The sequence below is a fragment of the Macrobrachium rosenbergii genome, chromosome 19, assembly GCF_040412425.1.
Source record: "Macrobrachium rosenbergii isolate ZJJX-2024 chromosome 19, ASM4041242v1, whole genome shotgun sequence".
NCBI lineage: Eukaryota > Metazoa > Arthropoda > Malacostraca > Decapoda > Palaemonidae > Macrobrachium > Macrobrachium rosenbergii.
The window spans coordinates 16,961,657-16,987,466 of record NC_089759.1 but is presented as its reverse complement, the minus strand read 5'-3'; the positions used below and the strand labels follow the sequence as shown (position 1 = coordinate 16,987,466).

The window sequence follows — 25,810 nt, the reverse complement described above, 5'->3', positions numbered from 1 at the left end:
TATATATATAAATAGATAGATAGATAAATAGATAGATGGGTAGACAGATAGATAGTAAAAGATCCAATTCTTGTTTTTGAGACCATCTTAATATGTGTATGTGTGCGCACTCTGATTCTGAGTGTCACATAAATATGCAGTTGACATGCACTTAAAGATGAAGGTAATACACCATTGAGTGATCTGGCAAAACAAACCTAACAGCAAATCAGGGCAGATCACAGTTTAAAGTTCGACCCAGAGCTGCTGATGTCCTCCACCACTGACGTCCTAGTGGCTAATGAAACCTGACATCTCTTCCCCCAGTGGAACCTCCGCAAGCGCGTGTCGAGCCTGCGGACTGCACCTTTGACGACGGATACTGCCAGTACACAATCAGGAATCCGGTCCAAGACACCGACGTCCCTTCTCTTAACTGGAGGTTCGCCTACGGAGATACGCTCAACGTCCTGAGGGATCACACGTTCGAGGCAGACTTTGGTATTGTTTCTCTTTCTACATTTTTTTTTTTTTTTTGGAAAGGTGGGCTTGTTGAAATTGAGGTTTTTCAGTCTTTAGCATTCTTTAATCGTAGTAATTTTAGTTACTTTGATGGGATTTCAGTATTTTTTTATTGTATTGCTAATAGTCTTTATATATATACACGATATATATATATACACATATTATACACTCTATAGAATATCCTGGTAACGTTTTACCAGATACTTATGTAATTGTAATAACCACAATGTAATTCCCTCTTAACTTCTCTAGAAGTTAAGAGGGCATTGTGTTTATTACAGTATACTGGTGTACATAATTATATATATATAGATATATATATATATATATATATATATATATATATATATATATATATATATATATATATATATATATATATATATATATATATATATATGTATGTATGTATATGTATATATATAAATATATATATATATATATGTATATATATACAGGTATATATATATATATATATATATATATATATATATATATATATATATATATATATATATATATATATATATATAATGATTGTATTCAGACATCCCTCTGTAAAACGTCCTTTGTTTCTTGACAATATTCAGGTGGATTCATGTTCATCGACTCCGTCAATACTGACCTGAAGAGCCAATTAAGAAGTCCTAAACTGCAGAAGAACACGACCTATTGTTACACCTTCTATTATGCTTCGTTCTACAGCGACAGCGGAGCTGTTCTGGCCGTCTACAGGTAATAAAATCTCCTTGGACAGCAATGATGTTAATTTGGACTCTTCCCGTCTCTTAAGGGAACCGAGTTCTCGCTGAGTTTTCCTGTGGGTCTTAATGTATCTAGTGTTCTCCTGCACCGTCCATGAATAATAAACGTCAAGTAATTTTTTCGTTGATGGTTTTCGATTCGTTTATTTCAAGGATAATTTTGATTTTTGCGTCGTGTTTCGATACAACTCTGATATTTACTGGTTGTTTAAAATGTTATTAACTCGATTATAAAATTCCTACAAAATATGTTTCGTTATTTTTCTTTGTTGTTCACTGACTATAAAAATGTTTATACATTCTTGTGCTTTTAGTTTTCTGTAAAAGAAAACCATTTTGCCGGCTTTGCTTGTCCGTCCCCACTTTATTCTGTCCGCCCTCAGATCTTAAAAACTACTGAGGCTAGAGGGCTGCTAATTGGCATGTTGATCATTCACCCTCTTGCAGCCCTCTAGCCTCAGTAGTTTTCATTTGATTTAAGGTTAGATTTAGCCATAATCGTGCTTCTGGCAACGAAATATCGGGCCGTGGTTAAAGTTTCATGGGCCGCGGCTCATAAAGCATTATACTGAGACCACCATAGATAGATCTATTTTCGGTGTCCTTGATTATACGCTGTAGCGGCTGTACAGAAAACTTGATTGCGCCGAAGAAACTTCGGCGCAGTTTTCACTTGTTTTCTTTTATTACCAACTCTCAGATTAAAAGAAATCTACAATTATGATAATTATTCGTCGCTAGCCTATATAAAATTCTAACATCAGATTATTTTTTTAGTTATTTTTACGTGGCTCACTAATCAAATTTCTGATAACCTCTTGTCATTTTTTCCAGCAATCCCAACTCACAAATTAAAAGAAATCTACATTTCTAATTGGTTTAACGTTGCTCTTATATAAAATTTCTGATAAATTCTTGTCAATTTTTTCATAATACCAACTCGCAGATTAAATGAAATCTACATTTGTAATGAGGTGTACATTGCTCTCTCATAAAATTTTTGATAAATTCTTGTCCTTGTTTTCTAATAATACCAACTCGCAGAAATCTGCTATTGTAATTATTTCTCACTGTTTCAGGTACGTGAATGAGAGGTCCGAAATCTTATGGCGGGCAAATCAGGCCATCATCCCAGAAAGACCCGCAAACGACCAGCAGGTGAAATGGTACTATGGTCAAATCGCCCTTGAAGACCAGGCTTCCGACTTCGAGGTTGGTCACAAGTTAACCAAACTTCTCTCTCTCTCTCTCTCTCTCTCTCTCTCTCTCTCTCTCTCTCTCTCTCTCTCTCTCTCTCTCTCTCTCACAGAAGTCATGCTCTGACTTACCTTCCTAATAATGATCCATGAATGCATACTCTGACTTACCTTCCAAATAATGATCCGTGAATGCATACTCTGACTTACCTTCCTAATAATGATCCGTGAATGCATACTCTGACTTACCTTCCTAATAATGATCCATGAATGCATACTCTGACTTACCTTCCTAATAATGATCCATGAATGCATACTCTGACTTACCTTCCAAATAATGATCCGTGAATGCATACTCTGACTTACCTTCCTAATAATGATCCGTGAATGCATACTCTGACTTACCTTCCAAATAATGATCCATGAATGCATACCTGACTTACCTTCCTAATAATGATCCATGAATGCATACTCTGACTTACCTTCCTAACAATGATCCATGAATGCATACTCTGACTTACCTTCCAAATAATGATCCATGAATGCATACTTTACTTACCTTCCTAATAATGATCCATGAATGCATACTCTGACTTACCTTCCTAACAGTGGTCCATGAATGCATACTCTGACTTACCTTCCTAATAATGATCCATGAATGCATACTCTGACTTACCTTCCAAATAATGATCCATGAATGCATACTTTACTTACCTTCCTAATAATGATCCATGAATGCATACTCTGACTTACCTTCCTAACAGTGGTCCATGAATGCATACTCTGACTTACCTTCCTAATAATGATCCATGAATGCATACTCTGACTTACATTCCTAATAATGATCCATGAATGCATACTCTGACTTACCTTCCTAATAATGATCCATGAATGCATACTCTGACTTACCTTCCTAATAATGATCCATGAATGCATACTCTGACTTACCTTCCAAATAATGATCCGTGAATGCATACTCTGACTTACCTTCCTAATAATGATCCGTGAATGCATACTCTGACTTACCTTCCAAATAATGATCCATGAATGCATACTCTGACTTACCTTCCTAATAATGATCCATGAATGCATACTCTGACTTACCTTCCTAACAATGATCCATGAATGCATACTCTGACTTACCTTCCAAATAATGATCCATGAATGCATACTTTTACTTACCTTCCTAATAATGATCCATGAATGCATACTCTGACTTACCTTCCTAACAGTGGTCCATGAATGCATACTCTGACTTACCTTCCTAATAATGATCCATGAATGCATACTCTGACTTACCTTCCAAATAATGATCCATGAATGCATACTTTTACTTACCTTCCTAATAATGATCCATGAATGCATACTCTGACTTACCTTCCTAACAGTGGTCCATGAATGCATACTCTGACTTACCTTCCTAATAATGATCCATGAATGCATACTCTGACTTACATTCCTAATAATGATCCATGAATGCATACTCTGACTTACATTCCTAATAATGATCCATGAATGCATACTCTGACTTACATTCCTAATAATGATCCTTGAATGCATACTCTGACTTACCTTCCTAACAATGATCCATGAATGCATACTCTGACTTACCTTCCTAACAATGATCCATGAATGCATACTCTTACTTACCTACCTAATAATGATCCATGAATGCATACTCTGACTTAACTACCTAATAATGATCCATGAATGCCTACTCTGACTTACCCACCTAATAATGATCCATGAATGCATACTCTGACTTACCTTCCTAATAATGATCCATGAATGCATACTCTGACTTACTTCCAAATAATGATCCATGAATGCACCTTCCTAACAATGATCCATGAATGCATACTCTTACTTACCTACCTAATAATGATCCATAAATGCATACTTTTACTTACCTTCCTAATAATGGTCCGTGAATGCATACTCTGACTTACCTTCCAAATAATGATCCATGAATGCACCTTCCTAACAATGATCCATGAATGCATACTCTTACTTACCTACCTAATAATGATCCATAAATGCATACTCTGACTTACCTTCCTAATAATGATCCATAAATGCATACTCTGACGTACCTTCCTAATAATGATCCGTGAATGCATACTCTGACTTACCTTCCTAATAATGATCCATAAATGCATACTCTGACATAACTTCTTAATAATGATCTATGAATGCCTACTCTGACTTACATTCCTAATAATGATCCATGAATGCATACTCTGACTTATCTACCTAATAATGATCCATGAATGCATACTCTGACTTAACTACCTAATAATGATCCATGAATGCATACTCTGACTTAACTCTGACTTACCTACCTAATAATGATCCATGAATGCATACTCTGACTTACCTTCCTAATAGTGATCCATGAATGCATACTCTGACTTACCTACCTAGTAATGATCCATGAATGCATACTCTGACTTACCTACCTAATAATGATCCATGAATGCATACTCTGACTTAACTACCTAATAATGATCCATGAATGCATACTCTGACTTAACTACCTAATAATGATCAATGAATGCACACTCTGACTTAACTACCTAATAATGATCCATGAATGCATACGCTGACTTACCCACCTAATAATGATCCATGAATGCATACTCTGACTTAACTACCTAATAATGATCCATGGATGCATACTCTGACTTACCTACCTAATAATGATCCATGAATGCATACTCTGACTTACCTACCTAATAATGATCCATGAATGCATACTCTGACTTAACTACCTAATAATGATCCATGAATGCATACTCTGACTTACCTAGCTAATAATGATCCATGAATGCATACTCTGACTTACCTACCTAATAATGATCCATGAATGCATACTCTGACTTACCTTCCAAATAATGATCCATGAATGCATACTCTGACTTAACTACCTAATAATGATCCATGAATGCATACTTTTACTTACCTTCCTAATAACGATCCATGAATGCACACACTGACTTACCTTCCTAATAACGATCCATGAATGCATACTCTGACTTACCCACCTAATAATGATCCATGAATGCATACTCTGACTTACCCACCTAATAGTAATCCATGAATGCATACTCTGACTTACCCACCTAATAATGATCCTTGAATGCCTACTCTGACTTACCCACCTAATAATGATCCATGAATGCATACTCTGACTTAACTACCTAATAATGATCCATGAATGCCTACTCTGACTTACCCACCTAATAATGATCCATGAATGCATACTCTGACTTACCCACCTAATAATGATCCATGAATGCCTACTCTGACTTAACTACCTAATAATGATCCATGAATGCATACTCTGACTTACCCACCTAATAATGATCCATGAATGCCTACTCTGACTTACCCACCTAATAATGATCCATGAATGCCTACTCTGACTTACCCACCTAATAATGATCCATGAATGCATACTCTGACTTACCCACCTAATAATGATCCATGAATGCCTACTCTGACTTAACTACCTAATAATGATCCATGAATGCCTACTCTGACTTACCCACCTAATAATGATCCATGAATGCACACTCTGACTTACCCACCTAATAATGATCCATGAATGCATACTCTGACTTACCCACCTAATAATGATCCATGATTGCCTACTCTGACATACCTACCTAATAATGATCCATGAATGCCTACTCTGACTTACCTACCTAATAATGATCCATCAATGACAAAAACGTTGATTGGATTATTTATAGATAATATATTCTTGAGAGATATAAGTACAACTAAAAATCCTGAAATAAATCACGAAAACCTATTGAATAACACCATCCATACTACACGTCTTCACAAACACTCTTCAGTATCTGTGTACTTATCTTATCACATCAGAAACGTATATCTGTAAGTTAAAGATCAAATAAAAACGTGTAAATGAAGATGGCCGAAATTCACAAGAAAATCCCGCTGTCTTTCAGGTGTACATTGAAGGTCAGGTGCGCGTCGGTGGATGGGCCATTGACGACATAAAAGTATTTACGGGCGTGACGGAATGCAAACGTGAGTATGACTTTGTTTTGGCAATATTTAAACTTTAAAGAGTGGTGTATGAATGGGTGAGTGCAAAAGCATGGAGTTTCGTTGTCTCTTTTGTTATTTAACTTTTAAAAGATCGGTTATCAATGCATCTGCGTGGTGTTTTTTTATTTGTGATTCCATGTTTGTTGTTATTGTTATTATTATTATTATTATTATTAATAATAATAATAATAATATTATTATTATTATTATTATTATTATTATTATTATTATTATTATTATTATTATTATTATTATTATTATTATTATCCCATAGGAGGATAGTTCCGTCAGTGCACCTCATGTGGTGCACTGTAGGCAGTACTCCAGGGTGTCTGCAGGGTCCCTTCGGGCCCTAGCTACGCCCACTTTTTAGTCTTTTACTTCACCATTCCTGATTCCTTTCTATATTGTTGTCCAACCTCTCTACCTATTATTTCTTAGTGCAAATGTTGTGTTTTCTTTCAGTTCCACATTAAGTTCCTTGTGCTTCATCTCCTTCATTTTCTGGATCTTTTATCTCGCTGTCCAGCCTCTCCAACTCTTCCTTTTTATTGTCTTAGGCGCTGGATGGCCGAAAGTGCCCCAGTGCTTAGCTTAACAGCCTAAATTTCATAAATCATCACCATCGATATTATTATTATTATTATTATTATTATTATTATTATTATTATTATTATTATTATTATTATTATTACTACACGGCCATCCTCGACTCCGCGTTTTAATGAGGTAAACCCCAAATAGACTTTAAACTGCAGGGGCCGATGGCACGGCGACTCAAGAACCTTGTCTAGCCCAGGCCCAAGACAACAGGAAGAAGGGGAAAGTCAAAATGCGGAGTCCTTGCCTCGAAGAAACCGATAGATGGGCGGACTGGAAAATATTATATTGTATGATTCAGTGAAGTCAAGTGAAAAGCATTGTTTTCAAGAGTCAGCGAACACGGAAGAAGGAAGAGAATACATGTCGATGTATTCAGTGTTTATATATAAGTTCGCATTCAGCTTTATGTACAACAACAATAATAATAATAATAATAATAATAATAATAATAATAAAGACTCTGAAGAGAGACCGCCGTCTGGAATCTCAGCATCGCTGCAGCTTCCAGCGTATAAGCAGAGCCCAGTTATCAACCTATATATATATATAAATATATAAATATATATATATATATATATATATATATATATATATACATATATATATATACATTTGTCTTTATTTATCTATTTATTTACTTTTGACAGTTCGACCGGAGGCTGCCACGCCCAACAGATTTTAATCCATCCCCTTGGAATGAAGTAGAGCCGTGGGATTCCCGACAATATGGAATCTCGAGAATTTAGGGGAATCGCCAGACTACGTCGCAGTCGTACTTGGAATTCCGTGGATTCCTGAGAATTGTATTGATTATTAAGTTAATGAATATATTGAGTCACTAGATAAGTAATCAGTAATATGAATAGGTAGAGAAGAAACTGTGTAAATGAATGGCAAATGAAATGAATAGTGTATATAGGCGAAATAAATATTATGATTTATTGCTGAAAAATAACCTTACTTTCGCTTATGATTGAGCACCAAATTGATAGCATAAGCACCGGTTGATCATTGTTACACTTTTCATGTACATGAAATGATAAATAACTTCAATAAGAAAAACAATGGAATAAAAAAATTGAGAATGAAACGCTTTTAAAAACTACTATTATTGTCATAAAGTACTGAGTTATATAAAAAAAATACATATATATTATATACAGTATACACACATATATATATATATATATATATATATATATATATATATATATATATATATATATATATATATATATATATATATAATTATATATACATACCCTTCTACGTAGAACATTAAAGTTAGTTTATATATTGGATTTTTTTGTTCATTTCGTCCTTTTTAAAATAAAAAGTATTTATTGATATTTTATGTTTCGTCAAATATTTTGAAAATATCTGAGGATATTTTAATAACAAGAAGTTACTGCTGCTTATTTGTTTAAATCTAGTCACAAACAAATGGTATTAAAGGATATTAAAAGCACGTATGATGAGCAATGTATATTACGGAATGACGTATTTCATGACAGCCCTCCTCACACAGTAAAAACCATTAACACTCGTCAGCAAACATTCATAGTTACATAAATACATAAATTATCCATACAACTTCCGTACGTGTATCTGTATACATATAATACAAGAGCCTATGAGTGTGCCTCTATACATATGGACATTATACTCGGTATTTACAAAAGTATATCATATGTACAGAAACATTTCAGCGAGACTATATGCATGAAAGAGGTAGATGCCTGAAAATACAGGTGTTATACCTGAAAAGGTTAATGAATCCAGAGAGATTTTAGGAGATAAACGGGCAGCTCCAAACTAAAATAGAGAGGAGGACGAGAGAGAGAGAGAGAGAGAGAGATATGGCTGAAAGCACACGGGCGTTACATAATTCAAGGTCAACAAATCCCAAGATAGAGCCTAATAAATATCACATGTGCATGGCATTCACAATACTCGTTTGAGCGAGGTGGAACGAGCTGTTTGAATCCCAAAAAAAAAAAAAAAATAATAGCCTAACAATAATCATACGAACAGAGGCACCGACATATTCCTCGCAACTCCTGGTGACTGGAACAGCCTGTGACCCAACGTTTCGATGACGTCATGGCAGTAAAACTCGACCTCCAAAAGCTCTCTCCGTGTGATCTTGTGCCTCCACTTCTGGTAGTGAGAAGAGGTGTCTCTCTTGGTGGCCCAGGGCGACCTCCTGCTGAGGAAGTCGACGTGGATGTGGGACTTCAGGTAATCGAAGACGCTCGCAGGGATGTCCGGATAAGAATCCCGACTCGCACTCGCCGGTTTTGGCGACGGGAGGTCGGTTTTGCCTTTGCTTTTACCGCCTTTGACAGGTTTCGTCCCTTTGCCTTTGAGGAATCGGAAGAGTTCGTGCGTCTTCTCGAATGGGTCCAGGCAGAAGTCCTCGTATCTGCAAGGAGAGATATTAAATAGTTTCTTTATATTATAATTTGAAGTTTTCGGGGTTTACTTATTCTGGCAAATGAAACAGGGCATTGCAATATGCCAACAGCAATAACTGTCTTCTCTTGTTGCTGAAATCTTAAACTGCAGCAAAGGTCAAGAACAGGGTCTAGGGAATCTCGTAAGACCTTGGTCAAGAAGGGGTTAGAGCCTTGATTCTCACATAATGAAACTAAGTACTTGATTAACTGAAGAATGAAGATAATGAATAGAATACAGAGGTGCAAAGGGACAAATAATACAGTGGATTATTTTCAGGCTGAAGTCTTACCTTACTGTTCAAAACCCATACTACAGAAATTAACAGGATTAATTAGTGTTATGGTTAAAGAAACACAAAAGTGCAGCGTAACAATGAAGAATACTTTTAATTAGTATTTAAACCATTTAATCTTTTGCTTAAAGCAAAAGCGAGAAATAATGTCATGTAATTTCAGCTGACAAATTAACAAACAAGCAAACGACCACAAGCCTTTTACGACCAATACTTGCAAAAGACGTCTGTAGAAGAGATATATATATAAAGTAATAATGGTCAGAGTTAAAATGAGGTCCGCCATTTTCCAGTATATCTGCATGAATGATGATTACGTGATAGGAAGTTTCTCGAATTTCAGCGCGGGCAATATAGAATGCAAGATGATAATCCTCTCTGGGTAACTGCTTTGAAATTCTCAACAACCTAGTCTACATCGTCTTTTAAATGAAGGGTATAAATGCTCTTACGTCTTTTCCTGAAATTGTGGCGAATTTCGGAAGAGTTCGCGTTGGATCTTGTATTTATTTCTGGGTCATTAATAAGTGTGAGTAGTGTCTGTGTGTGTGAACGAATAAGTACAAGGTAGAAACAGAAGAAAGGCGTAAACTAATTAACTGAAGTGTCGTGAGAAGCGGTTCAAAATAAACGGGTGACACGTACTTGATGAAATGATATCTGTCTGGGTAGAGCAGCTCCATCTCTTCGCGCTGTTTTAAATCCTGGAATGTAGAAGAAAAATAGAGATAAAAGACAACTGGCAACTCGATTTAAATGAAGTTCATGATGTTTTATAATGTATTTAATTAGTGAAGTATGAATGAATGCCTAAAATAATAAAAAAAATATTTTAAACCAAATTCTATGATTGGTAAAGATTTTCCCCATCTCCGCAGTTCAACATTTTTTCCACTACGCATTTTTAAGTGACATTTTTAGAAGTGCTAGGATATAGTATCTTAGATATTCGGCACGGGTATTACATGGGTCACATGGCAGATATCATGCAATGTTCCGATACTCAGGTCCAGGGATGACCCGTTACTCTCCAGTTTTCTATACTCCTTGGCAACTAACCTTCCCAATCTCGTGAGAAGAAATTCTGCGTGAGAATATTACACGATTTTCTTTACCAGTGACAGTTAATGACTGATAGAAACGTTTTATTTTATTATATACTTGCAGTGGTTTTAGTGAAATGAGAACAATTCTCAAGGGCAATAACTTACATCTTCAATCCTGTGGCAAATATCTTGTGTCGTGACATTCCACTCCAGCTCTTCCATGGATGTCAGACTTCCTCGAGGGTCTCTGACCAAATGGATGACCTTCATATCCAGACTTTCATCTTCCAGAAGCTCTTTGGTCCACTGGAGCCGCGTCCGAATCGTCTTGATGATTCTCAACGGCTCTTGTAAACAAACAGATCGAACTTCGTCGATGGTGAGGGAGCCTTTGCCCTTTTTAAGGACGTAAGGGTGCTTTACCGAAACGTACGGCGTTTTGCCGATATCCAAGAAGTTAGGAGGTATGTGGCAATTAAAGTTTCTCTTGAGAGCTTTTAAAATCGTCTGCTTTTCTTGGACGGCCCTCGGTAAGGCTCGCACCGGCTCGTACAAGTAAATGTTGCCTCCCTGGGACGCGAGAAGCTCCCCTAGGAAGCTCGAGCCGCTCCTGCCCACAGAACTCAGCAGCAAGATGGCTTCGGGCCTGAGTATCGAAGAGGATTTTGCTTTCCCTTCCCTCAAAGCCCCATTTGTACTCGTTTTATGAACTTCCCAAGAATGGTTCTGAAGATTCTCGGTCCCGTTGTGAGTATCTCCCGGATGGTTTTCCGCCTGAGCATCTCGAGATCCTTTTCTGGTCTCGGAAAGAAGAAGAACCTTTACAGGTAAGTTGTGAGAGTTTTGGTTCGCGTAATAATCATAAGTGCCGTTGTCACTCTCGCTCTCTCTTGCTGCTGTGACGTATTTCCTTGCGACGGAGGTTACGAAGCTTGTTACGATTTCTGAAAGGGAGGGTGTTATTAGAGAGGGAATTGCATTAAATCGTGGCAATTTCGCTAAATAACAGCGAGCATAAGAACTAATCTGTCCGCTGCTAGCTATGCCAGTGAAACTTTTGAATGCTGAATTTATACGAAGCGGTTTCGTGTTATTAAAATTAATTAACTATAGACTTTACTGCCGTGTAGAAATTTTTTTATTATTTATCACTTAGAAGAGTAAGACAAGTAGCATTGCTGTTTTATAGGACAATAACATTGTTACCTAATATTTTGAAGGGATAATAATGACCCTTGTTGATATATGACATTATTTATACACGAATGGTAAAGGCGCTTTTCCTTCAAAAGGTAACGATCTACAGGTAATATTCATAAGAAATGATAATGACCCTTTTGTTGATTCAAGATACTATATTATAAATTACAAACTTTATTGAAGAGAAATTGATGTCGGACCTTATTACTCCATTTTGGACAGCGAATGCCTGAAAACCTTTCCATTCAAACGAATATTATAAAGAGCCTTTTTCATATGAAAGTTAATATTTCAAAACATCAAATGGGAACGGGTATTGTTATTTGAAAGTTAATGTTATAAAACTATACAATTCAGAAAATTATCGCAATTGAACCAGTGACGTACAGTATAATAATAATAATAATAATTGGTCCCCGTAGAGTAATACTATAATTGCCCATATTGTTAGTTTAGTAGGGAATGATAGCTGGCCAGGCTATTTAGAGGATATGTCGTATTAGTACGAATAAAAATAATTATGGGTTTTAATATCAACACGGAAGTAATCATGGGTCCTATTATTTAGAAAATAACAGTCCAGAACTCGACTACTCTAAAGCGAATGGTAATGGATATAAAATGTAAAGAGGAATAACAAATAGGTTTGTCTGTTCATAAAATAGTTAGTTGAGGGACTTACTGTTTGCATCGTGAGCACTTTTGATCAGGGCAAAACCTCCGAAACACAGTAAAGGGAAGATTAGAAGTCTCCATTTTCTGGGCATGATAGTGGAAACGAAGACCTGGAAGAAAGACACATTTTTAATGGTAGGCTACACGTCGTTGTATATATATATATATATATATATATATATATATATATATATATATATATATATATATAGATAGATAGATAGATAGATAGATATATGTGTGTGTATAACTGAATCACGAAAATATGGAACGTGATGAATATATATATAAAGATAAAATCCACGAAGGAAGGGAAATACTGAAGTGCTGCGAGGTCTTTCGACTGTCTGTCGTCCTTTACTTAGCAGAACACTCTGCTAAGTAAAGGACGACAGACAGTCGAAAGGTCTCGCAGCACTCCAGTGTTTCCTTTCCTTCGTGGATTTCATCTTTATTTATATATATATATATATATATATATATATATATATATATATATATATATATATATATATATATATATATATATACATATTTGCATATGTACAGTATATATATATACATATATGTATATTATATATATATACTATACATATGCAAATATATGTATACATATACATATGAATACAATGTTTATATGTATATACATTGTATATATACATACTTGTTTTACATCATCAAACTAAACAAATTAATACAAATTTGATATTTTCTTATTAAATAACATGCTCTCTATCTGTCTGTCAATTTATCTATCAGTCTACATCAGTTTTTGTGTAGGTTTTATCCGACTTTTATTCACACCTACAGACATTTGCATGAATTTCCCATATCACATTGTAACACCCCCCCCCCCTCTCTCTCTCTCTCTCTCTCTCTCTCTCTCTCTCTCTCTCTCTCAAGAGATTTGCGACACAGAAGGGAGATTTGCCGTTCTATTCACTCGCAAAACACTGTCCCTCACAAAAAGGGGATTTAGTAACAAAACAGCAAAAGAAATACTCGGACGCACCGAGCATTATGTTTAAAAGGAAATGTTGTTGGGGGGGGGGGGTTCATGTTAGGGATGGAAGGGGTGGCGGAGGGGTTGGGGGGTGAGTGTGACATTTCGTCTTTGATGTTGTAACCCAAAAGGTTTGTTTTTGTTTTATATTTAAAGGTTTATATTTTTCTGGGTAGATGTTTGGCTGAATGTTTGATCGCCCTTTAATTTTCGATGCTGATAATAATAATAATAATAATAATAATAATAATAATAATAATAATAATAGGAAGGAAGTAGACCCTTTCTTAAACATGTCTCTCTAAAAAGGACGGCTGCAACGTGCGAATTAATCTCATATTGAGTGTTCTCAATTTTTTTTTTATGACTCGCTTCTCTTGCTCGCTAGTTTTGGTCAACAACTGGCCAATGTTTATATTCTGGCTGAAAGAGAAACATAAACAGCGCTTATACAGCAGTTTTATTCTCTATAGAAGTGCAGGGTAATAATAATAATAATAATAATAATAATAATAATAATAATAATAATAATAATAATAATGGGGATAGACAAATGGCTGTGATAGTTTCCCTATACTTAAAGAGAAATTAGGTATGATTTAATTTTTAGCTCCTTGTATGAAGTTCTCTAGTGTTTGATGCGCAGTATTAATAAAATTTATGTATATAATGATATTGATATAACAACACTGATGTATATAGCCTTAATAATAGCAGTGTATTTACATATTCTCTCTCTCTCTCTCTCTCTCTCTCTCTCTCTCTCTCTCTCTCTTGCACTTGAAGTATAGTAAGGTATAAGTTTCAAGGAAAGCGTATTGAGAGAGAGAGAGAGAGAGGGTAGGGGGTTGGTGGGTGTAAGAAAAAGAGAATCAAAACGAAACTTGCCATATTTCTCCTGATGAAAAAATTGCTGACGCTAGGATATTTGAATCTAAGCTCCATATTTAGAAGATTCCCTTTGAGCGCGTTCGCTACTCGGATGATATAGGCTGTTTTTATTCCTGGTGCGTGGCAATAATGTTAAAAGAGTTGTAAATAGCTTTCCACTTCTTAATTATCACGAATTATTCAACGAGATATAAAAAGCAAGTTTCCAAGATTCCTTTATGTACATGCTAGTAAAAGAATATTGTAAATTTCCTTTCTTTTTAATTGGCCATAAGCACCATATCATTTATTATAATCTCACATTCTTAGCGTCCTCTTCTATTAATCAACGTTGCTTAGATACTACAAAAATCGGCATGCCAAATTGCATGAACTACATTTGATGAAAGTTGGTGCTAAGTATGTCATACAATTAAAGCACGATTTGTCAATAATATTCTCAGTATTATTTTCAAAATCATTTTTTACACAGAGGCACGCCTAACTTATTTTCAATGAACGGATGTAATCGAGAGCGAATTTCAGATATTTCGAAATCACATGGCGGTTGGTGCCCTTGGGAACGAAGTCAGTTTTTTCCCCTCAGCAATCAATTCCTGTATAGGAAAGAGCAAATCTAGTTATCTAAAGCACTTCCACAATGCGATGTTGATGAATCCCTGTCCCTACGACACCGGACGAAATGAACACTGATTTGCGTGACGGTTTTGATCTACACCCATGCGACCTACGCCCTGTACCACGTGAACACAGCGGAGACTGGAAAACATACGTCATGAAAACAAATAAAAAAAACTAGCCTCTGCTTATCGAAAACCAGATATCCGTTCAAGCAATGCTATCACTTTGCGTTCGTAAAGGTTGAACACTACGAACATTCTATATCACTGCGCAATTCAGACTGCCGTTAAATTTGCTTTCGAACCTCAGAATGAACGTCAACACACAGTGGCCTTGCCTCTTCCGGTCAAGTAGTATCCTCTCTCTCTCTCTCTCTCTCTCTCTCTCTCTCTCTCTCTCTCTCTCTCTCTCTCTCTCTCTCTCTCTCTGGATTGTATGAATGTTCATTGTAAGCTGTAAACAATGGGGTGGACCCTCGTTTCATCGTCACACAAGAAAGGCTGCGAAAATAGTAGGTCAGAAAATTAATATACCATCATTAGGAGATCATATACTGGAGGAAAGGAGAGAGAGAGAGAGAGAGAGAGAGAGAGAGAGAGAGAGAGAGAGAGAGAGAGAAAATGCACCCCGAAAGCTCTTCCAGTTTCCAGGTGATGCCTGGATGATCTAGCGCCATTAAGAACAGAAGACCGCGTGAAACTTCACGCGAATTTTGAATATTTCCTAAACAGATCATTCGCATACAGAATATATATCATTAGGTATAGAACATCATATAAAAGCTCGAAAAATGAAAACATTCCTGAAACGATCGATAATCTTCTATATCATTTCGTTGACGTGCGCTTTATCAGAGAAGTTTCACCGATGAGTCCTTTTGGGGGAGAGTGCCGTCAGGGTACCTCCCGCGGTGCTCTGTAGGCATTCCTTCAGGTTCTTTGCAGCGTCCCTTCGGCCCCTAGCTGCAACCCCTTTCATTCCTTTTACTGCACCTCCGTTCATGTTCTCATTCCTCCATCTTACTTTTCTCACTCTCCTAACAAACATTTCAACATTGTTTTCAGCGCTGAATGACTTCTTAGGCCCCAGCGCTTGGCCTTTGGCCTAAATTTAATATTTCAGTTCCAATTCACCTGATGAAAGTTCTTTATAACACGCAATATACTAATTACACTGAAGATGTGTTCCTTTCTAAATCGAAATTAAAGTGCTTTTATTCCATGTTATTATTAGCATTAGATCAATTCAGAATAAAAAAGGAAAGTTCCAGGGAACGAGCGTTCATCATTTCAGATTTAATAGAGACAACTGCATGGAACAAGCCTACATCAATTCAGAATTAAAATGGAAAATGACATGAGACAAGCTTAAAAGGTGGTTGGCGTGAGAAACAACCTTTCAAGCTATTATAGAAGAAGAAGAGAACGTAGAACTGAGATAGCGAGAGGAGACCGCAAACCGCCGCCAAAGCTGACCGGTTTCCCATACACCTAGACCGTGTGGTTCCCCTTCCACATCCACGCAACAGGTCAGTGTCCATATTCGGACCTTTCTCAAGATCTGATCTCTGCTTGCTTGTTAAGGAACTCACCATAAGTCAAATTTCCGTAAACATCACTACACGACTTTTCTCGGAATCCTTTTCACAAACAGACAAACAAGGTCAGCGAGAAACATAACCTTCATTGGCTGAAGTAACAAAGATCTAGCACTTTTAAGAAGACAGGAAACGCAGAGGAATATGGAGAATTCCGAATTTTTTGGGAGGGGAGAGTTTGCTAGTTTGTATTTTTTTTCTTTTCATTTTGAATGTAAGGGGAAATCGCCATGTGTGATTCATATTATGTATATTCTAATATCTGAGGAAAAACTCATACTTTATGATTTATGTAATTCATCTCATAATTTGTGATACATATCTCCATTTCAATATTTGATCATTGATGAATTCAAACGACTGATGCCTTAATTTGTGATACGAATAATTTATATATAATTTACATTTTGACATTTGATGAATAGTGAATTCAAAGAAATGGTTAGTTCGAGGTCAGTTTCAATAATATTGCGAAGGAGAAACAAGAGTAGTAGTAGTATCAGGATAAGTCTTTCAAACGGCTCTGCACATCAGCGTTTAACTGATTACGACATCACCTCTGTAACGTCACAACTCAACCGTGACATCCAGAGGAAACGTCGCACGAGAAGGTATACCTTAGTTTTACCAGACCACCGAGCTGATCAACAGCTCTCCTAGGGCTGGCCCGAAGGATTAGACATATTTTACGTGGCTAAGAACCAATTGGTTACCTAGCAACGCGATCTACAGCTTATTGTGGAATCCGAACCACATTACAGCGAGAAATGAATTTCTATCACCAGAAATATATTCCTCTAATTCTTCATTGGACGGCTGGAGACTCGAACTCGGGCCTAGCGAGTGCTGGACGACAACTCTACCGACTCGCCCAACGAGGAACTACATCGCACGAGAAGGCCGTTTTCTTTCATCTCTCAGCATTTGCCCCCAAAGATGGCGATAAGACTCCGATTTTAATTTTTCTGGTGCAAGACTGAGGTTGCAGATGTTCCTTGCGGTGACGTCACACGGTCGCAAACGTATGCGACTTACTTTGAATTTGCCATTAAATGTTGTGACAAAGTTTGGCGGCAAATGGTCAAAGATGCCAGAAGATTTTCTCCCGTTTTGATCTGACGACTGGAAGAAAATCTCTCGTGTGGGATCGATGTCGTCTCTTTCTCCTCCTTTACTCTTACGGCAGCTTTCCCACCTCACTCATGAATAGACCATAAATAACAGTCGCGATTAATGAAAAGAGTTGGTACATTACTCATGTACGTTGAGGCGTAAAAACTAATTAGATGGTTCATTTAAAACTGAAATGTTATATGATACAGTTTCACCTGTGGAACACCTGGGCCCTCCAGTTTATGCAGGGTTATGTAAAGTTAATGACTGAAGCTAAAGTAATTTTGAAATATTAAGCAGCGCATCAACATTTACATACATACATAAAAACACACACAATTATATATATAATGTATATAGATATATATGTGTATATATATGTATGTATGTATATATATATATATATATATATATATATATATATATATATATATATATATATATATATATATATATATATATATATATATATATATAAAACTACATCATTTGTCTAACAGAGTGAAGCTCTGGAGAAAACACAACTCAGCAGTCATGCCCATATTCATACGTTAATCTGCTGAATCATGGTTGAACCCTGCGCTGAAAACTACGACAATATTTATTGCTGCTTCATACACTGAACAGAAAGCTCATCACCAGTGGATCTAAACCCCTTACACACGCTCAGAGCCTGATTAAGACCCTTTGGGGCTCTCAGGCTAAGGGTGCGAAAGGGGCCCTGCCAGACGAGCGAAGCCAGCCAAATCAGCTGGGGTTTTTTGAAATATGGTCAATTCTCGGAGCATTTTGAAGCTATATGCAAAGCGACGTCGAGGAAATGGGAGCAATACACAATAATTAAGATTAGGTTAATTATGCTTATTTTGAGAGTATACGGTACTTTGCAGATTAACCTAACCTATTATAATGCACATAATCAAACGTTGCACATTAATTATTATCCAGAAATTCATGATTCAGAATACCAGTTTGACGTTTGATTAAAAAAAATAAGGCCAAATCATATAATTTTATTTATTCACACTAATGACATAATACATAATACTGTTGCATGATAGTATACATATTAAATGTCAAAGTTTCTCAGCAGCCACCGTAGCCAGCCAAAATCAGATGAAAACTAAGCTCGAAATGGCAACAGCCCAGGTCTGTATAATGGTTGATTGACGGATAACTTAATTCCAGTGATTTAAATACAATCGAACTGAGTTGTAAGGGACCGCATTGCGATCCTACGGGCACGTGTGTGTGTGTGTGTGTGTGAATCATCCAACGGACGAAAACAAGACAAAGCATCTTGCTTTCTCTCTCTCCCTCCCGTGCGTCAGCTGGAGGGGACCGCAACTTCTACCATACAATATTTCTGTCTGTTTCTCTCTAACCATTGTTGTCTCGATTCATGTACAATCACCACTACTTGCATTGCCATGAAAGCATTCCAATCATGTACTCATAATGTTCCACCGAATCTTCTGTGTCAGTTTGTGAAGACGCCAAACGTCTCGCCATTTCACATATATTATGCTAATGCATTGTATTTATTAATCTGTCTCGAATCTCATGCAAATGTCCATATGTGGAATTTTCTGGCCTTTCCATCGATATATGTTTTATCATTGTACGTTTATTATGTCTCACAATCGCCGTCTGTTTGTCTGTCCACAAGCACAGATGTCCGAAACATAACCGCTGTTTTGCCCTGTCTGTGTGTAGAAACTACTTTGCGGCTCGCACCAGCCAATAACAAATTCGAAGAATCTGTACATTCCAACCTACCCATCTCACAGACTCATCATCAACATATAGTTACGGGCTGCTCTAGAAGCAAGAGCCCGTGCTGGCACAAGGCCAGCTAAATCTAAAACAACAACAACATGTACATTCCTTCAGTAAGGAACCACCAATAAACTAGACAACACCCAGCCAGTATGTCGCTCAATACCATCCTTACAGAGTTTTCTAATACCGAATTTTCCAGAACGATTTTTTTGAGTTCCAAATTTCCCTAATAAAAATGTGTATTTATACAATGTATACAGATATATATACGTGAATGTATTTGTGTAAATATATATATATATATATATATATATATATATATATATATATATATATATATATATATGTATGTATGTATATATACATACATATTATATATATATATGTATGTACTGTATATACATACATAGAGACAGAGATTAAGTAATGAAGTTTATGACTTGCCGGAGCACCACATTTAAAGAGACAGCTGTGCCCCATTAACTGCATCAGATGAAATTAATTATTTGGGTAATCGAGCTTTATAGAGACTCGACTCTTTGCGCTGGTATCCGCCACTGGGTATACAACGGCTCTCCTCCGTTGCTGGCTACTTGATGTCTTGGACCTTTTTTCGCCTTTTTCTGCCAAGATTTGGAGTTATGACCCTTATGATTTTCTTTTTTTTTTTTTACTGTCCTCATAACATTTCTTTAAGCTTCAGATGCTACTTTCTTTGTCTTTATTTTTTAGGCATGAGTTAGGTCAGGGTACTTGGTTACCTGTTTCAGTGGAATTTGCATATATATACATATAAATATATATTTATATCTGTATATATAAGTATATGTATGTATGTATATATATAAACGATAGGTAATTGAGAGAGAGAGAGAGAGAGAGAGAGAGAGAGAGAGAGAGAGAGCATTGTTATTATTGTTACACCAATCCTAGTACCAATTGCCCAGGAATGCGTAGGAGATGACGAATGCCTGATCACCTGCGCATTCCTGGCTAATTAGTACTGGAACTGGTATAAAAGCAATAATGCTCCTATCTCTCTCTCTCTCTCTCTCTCTCTCTCTCTCTCTCTCTCTCTCTCTCTCTCTCTCTCTGTAGTAATCGTTGCGAAGTTTTCAGCATTGGAAGAGCATCCACAATTCAGTACTTAACGTATTAATGCTGGAGTGACCATTATCTATTATTTATTTCCGGAGCTGCCGTGTGTCAAGATAAACCTTAATAATGATTTTGTATATATATATATATATATATATATATATATATATATATATATATATATATATATATACATATATATAAATATTTACATATATGTGTGTCTGTGTTTATGTTTATACATATATATATATATATATATATATATATATATATATATATATATATATATATATATATATATATATATATATATATATATATATATATATATTCAATGTATGTGCATATACATACATAAATATACTGACATATAGAATAACTCAGGATTGAAAATAAAACAAAGATTAGTAAAATTAGGGACGAGAAATCAGTACCGAATGACAAACAACATGGTTCAGAAATTTACATATTACTATAGCTAACAGTTGAAAATACCAGTTTATCTTATTTCCTCTCCAGTTCGTTATTGCGTTCTACGCTTTCTGGTTAGTTCAATTAGAACTCTGTCACAAGCCTTACTTTCACTGCAAGTCTTAACATCTTTTCGGAAAAGACGGCAAAAAAAGGTTCACTAAACGTGATTATTTTCCATAGCCTTTAGCCCGTTATCCACTGTATAACTAGCTAACAAAGTACCTTATGTCTACCCGTCTCTATTTTCTGCATGAGTCAGTTTCTCGGATTCAGTATCTGGAATGAGTTAATTGTGTCAGCTGTGTCAGTTTCTGGGACTCAGAATGTAGAATGAGTTAATTAGGTCGTGCCAGTCTCTGGGAATCAGATTCTGGAAACAGTTACTTAAGTTATGTCAGTTTCTGGGACTCAGACTTTAATGAGTTAATTATGTTGCGTCAGTTTCTGGGACTCAGAATCTGGAATGAGTTAATTATGTTGAGTCAGTTTCTGGGACTCAGAATCTGGAATGAGTTAATTATGTTGTGTCAGTTTCTGGGACTTAGACTCCTTAATGAGTTAATTTAATTGTGTCAGTTTCTGGGACTCAGAATCTGGAATGAGTTAATTATGTTGTGTCATTTTCTGGTACTCAGAAACCGGAATGGGATAATTATGTTGTCAGTTTTTGGGACTCAGAATCTGGAATGAGATAATTAAGTTATGTCAATTTTTGGAATTCAGACTTTAATGAGTTAATTAATTGTGTCAGTTTCTGGGACTCAGAATCTGGAATGAATTAATTGTGTTGTGTTATTTTCTGGGACTCAGAATCTGGAGTGAGAATTACGTTGTGCCAGTTTCTGGGACTCAGAATGAGTTAATTAAGTTATGTCAGTTTCTGGGGATCACAATTTGGAATGAATGAATTAATTTGTGTCAGTTTCTGGGACTAATAATCTGGAATGAGTTAATATGTTGTGTCAGTTTCTGGGACTCAGAATCTGAATCGAGTTAATTATGTTGTGTCAGTTTTTGGGATTCAGAATCTGGCATGAGTTAACAATTAAGAGCATCAAAAGATCATAGCATTTTGGTTTGAAAATTAATAGCAATATTTGAAGACCTCTCTAATCTCTCCCAATGCAAATCCATTTCCATTTTCATGCAGATTCATACTGAAATGCGTGTTGAGTTGTGCAATAAATATTTCATGTTAAAACCGAAGATTTCTCTGGACGAGTCAGTTTTTACGAGCCTTGACATTCCATATATCATCAGGTATCTCTCTTTTACACTGACCTCTAGACCAGAAGTCTTGCAAAGTTTTACTGTTTTAAAGAAAATCGTTCGAATAAGAATGTGTTTTCGCTCGTGTACTTTTCAGTTTAAATGTTGTGCCTTCTAATACTTTAATCCTAGTTCCGTTTTACAAATTATACGGTCTAAGTTCTAATGGCTCATATCAACACACTTCATGGATTCCTGGCAATTACCTGAACTGCTATATCTTAAATGATCTCTGGATCACCGCTCTACAGCAAGAATCCGTGAGGCCTGAACGGTAAGGTCTCAGTCAAAGAGTTTTGAGATTTTACCCCACTAATACCTCAGGCCAGCAATTTAATTGTACTCTATACTGGTGACTTAGGCCAGAGACCTTTGCGTCTTTTGTGGCAGTGAATCCCACATGCATTTGGTATGACAGTTTTCGTACGGTTTTCGTACAGGTATTTTGTATGGCATCTGATTTCATAGCAGATGGCTACTATTAGGATGAATTCTGCATCATAGCTCAGGGATGCTGGTAATAAGAACTAATGGTTTCATTTATCAGTTTATAAGACTTTCGTGCCATTGGTATATTTCTGTAATCGACGTGATCTCTCTAACAATGGTTTAGTGTAGGTAAAAACGGCTTTGTACAGTGGTTCAGGTCTTTAGTTGATGAAGAATCCGTAGCCTGCAACTGATATTTTCGTACCAGATGCCTGTCCCTTCAGCTGTTTTGGGTCCTGTTACTGTGCTGACATTTTACAGCCAAGTTCAAACCTTTTTATATATAACATTGGTAAAACAGTGAACAGAAGTGAATTTATAGTTGGAAACGTGAGGCATTTACCTCATCAATTAAATCTAGGGTTATGTAGGAGAGGGAAGCAATTCAGGTACCAAGTGTGATGAAGAGAGGGTAACGTTTTACAGTCCTGCATCTCTCAATGGCAATGCTAATAAAATTTTCAGTGAATAGAAATCATCGCTTTTGACGATTACTCAGTGAATAAACACATTCAGTCATGACCACATGTTTGTATTATACACATTAAGATATTTACATATACTAAGATGACACACGCATGTATTCGTTGTAAGCGATTCCTCCCTTAGAGTCATGTCTATCTATCTATCTGTCTATCTACTTATTTTCTTACATAGCTAAAGGGCGACATTCTGGAGTAAAACGTATTTCCATATAAATCTTGGCCCTCATACTTGGTAAATATTAGTCTCCAAAACGGAGGAAATAAAACACAAACCAAAATGTTGTTAAAAGTCTCTTTCAACAGTTGCCAGAATATTTCAGCCCTTGATCCAAAGGAGATAACCAACCATAGTCAAGTCTAAATGGGAAATGTAAAGGCTGCTGAATAATGTTTAAGGCCTGAATGTGTAAAGCTTAAAAGTATGGCTTAAACATGTGTGTGTATGTGTGAGGTCCACGTATACACACACGAGTTTAAATTATGCTTTTGGCACTGATGAAGCGTAACACGACGTCTAAACGCTATTCGCGATGCATACGTGGCGTTTTCAATGGTCACATGTGTTCTTATTTGCCTTTTCATGGCTATAGAAATGATATTTTATGGCAAATATTTGATAGTCATATTTTCCTTATATACTGTACGTATATGTGTGTGAGTGTGTATGTTATGTATGTGTGTGTATGTGTGTATTTGCAAAGAGAGTCCAGTTATATTTTTTTTAGAAGATAGACTCTGTAGAGAGACTGTGATAGTATATTGCAAGAGGGCTAGTGCATATTTTTGGGCAGTTGCTTTCTTCCAAGAAAGTATTTTAAATTGAAACCTATCTTTGTCCCAAGAGAAAGAAGGGACAAACATTAGATATTTTACAAGAATCACGATCATCTTTAACATATTTTTAAAATCCCCCCGTTGAAAACTTGAAGGGTATTACATTTTGATCCCACACTCTCTAATGGGAAGTGAGAGAGAGAGAGAGAGAGAGAGAGAGAGAGAGAGAGAGAGAGAGAGAGAGAGAGAGAGAGAGAGGGAATATTCTTAGGAGTTTTAAATAAGGGGGGATAGAGGAGAGGTGGATGTGATTGCCAATTCAAATATGATTTTTGAAAAAATATGAAATTCACCATGGACCGATGTGCGATTGAGTTGCTGACTCGTGTGTGTAAAGTATTTTTGAAGGAGGGAAAGGCTAAAAAGGAATGACCCGTTGTAGAGAGCAAAGGGTAATTGTAAGAATTGCGGGGCAAAACTTTATTAGTTTACCTGTAGAGGTGCTCTCTTTAGGGGGGTAGTGCAGTCAGTGCACCTCACGGGGTGCACTGTAGGCATTACTAAAGGTTCTTTGCAGCGTCCCTTCGGCCCTAGCTGCAACCCCTTTCATTCCTTTTACTGTACCTCCATTCATATTATCTTTCTCCCATCTTGCTATTCCCTTCCCCTTCCTCCTAATAATGATTTCAAAGTGCAACTGCGAGGTCTTCCTCCTGTTTCACCTGTCAAACCTACCTACTCTCAATTTCCTTTCCAGCACTGAATGATCTCATAGGTCCCAGCGCTTGGCCTTTGGCCTCAACTCGATATTCCATTCCATTCTGTAGAGGTGCTTGGAAGGCTTTGATTAAGTGAGTAAGAAACATTGTAGAAGGAATGGTAGGGGAAGAGCCGTGTGGTTTTAGGCAAAGTGTGGAGCACTGACAAGGTTGTAGCTGTGTGCACAGACTGTGTGGCGGAATAATTAGAAATGTACTGTGTTGCGTAAAAGCAATTAAAGGTTTTAATGATGAATGAGAAGCTGGTGTTGGAACATATATAGATGAGAGTGATTGGTCATAGACAATCATATATAATTCACTTTAAGTGTAAGTATTCCATAAGTAAATAAATACATACATACACACACATACCTACATACACACACATATATGTATATCGAACATTTTTGTGCACAGCAAATATACGTAAGTTATACACGACAGCACTTTGGTACAAAGGCACATAGTCTTTGGTTATATATATTTCAAGTGGTTTGTCTACCCCAATGTTTGCCCAATGTTTGTATGCGTGTAAAACATATATATACACACACACATATATATATATATATGTGTGTGTGTATGTAAATATATTATCACAAATATTAAGCCACAAATATCGTTTGATAT

General features: G+C 36.4%; 2 protein-coding genes across 3 annotated transcripts in view; one reads left to right on the top strand and one right to left on the bottom strand.

The window, feature by feature from the left end:
* The window catches only part of LOC136848410 (MAM and LDL-receptor class A domain-containing protein 1-like), a 72,297-nt gene extending 64,185 nt beyond the window's left edge, over positions 1 to 8,112 (top strand). Inside the window, exons 12-16 of the mRNA XM_067120708.1 lie at positions 307 to 480; positions 1,095 to 1,239; positions 2,348 to 2,480; positions 6,442 to 6,523; positions 7,795 to 8,112. Coding sequence (XP_066976809.1) covers positions 307 to 480; positions 1,095 to 1,239; positions 2,348 to 2,480; positions 6,442 to 6,523; positions 7,795 to 7,829 — 569 coding nt within the window. The 3' untranslated portion in view covers positions 7,830 to 8,112. The remainder of the gene's footprint in view (positions 1 to 306; positions 481 to 1,094; positions 1,240 to 2,347; positions 2,481 to 6,441; positions 6,524 to 7,794) is intronic.
* Positions 8,113 to 8,619: 507 nt separating this feature from the next.
* LOC136848652 (carbohydrate sulfotransferase 1-like) overlaps positions 8,620 to 25,810 on the bottom strand; it is a 19,760-nt gene continuing 2,569 nt past the window's right edge. For both annotated transcript variants that reach the window (XM_067121063.1, XM_067121064.1), the window contains 4 exons: positions 12,828 to 12,930; positions 11,111 to 11,889; positions 10,545 to 10,603; positions 8,620 to 9,572 (listed from right to left, as the gene is read on the bottom strand). In XM_067121063.1, coding sequence (XP_066977164.1) covers positions 9,170 to 9,572; positions 10,545 to 10,603; positions 11,111 to 11,889; positions 12,828 to 12,912 — 1,326 coding nt within the window. In that variant the 5' untranslated portion in view covers positions 12,913 to 12,930 and the 3' untranslated portion in view covers positions 8,620 to 9,169. The remainder of the gene's footprint in view (positions 9,573 to 10,544; positions 10,604 to 11,110; positions 11,890 to 12,827; positions 12,931 to 25,810) is intronic.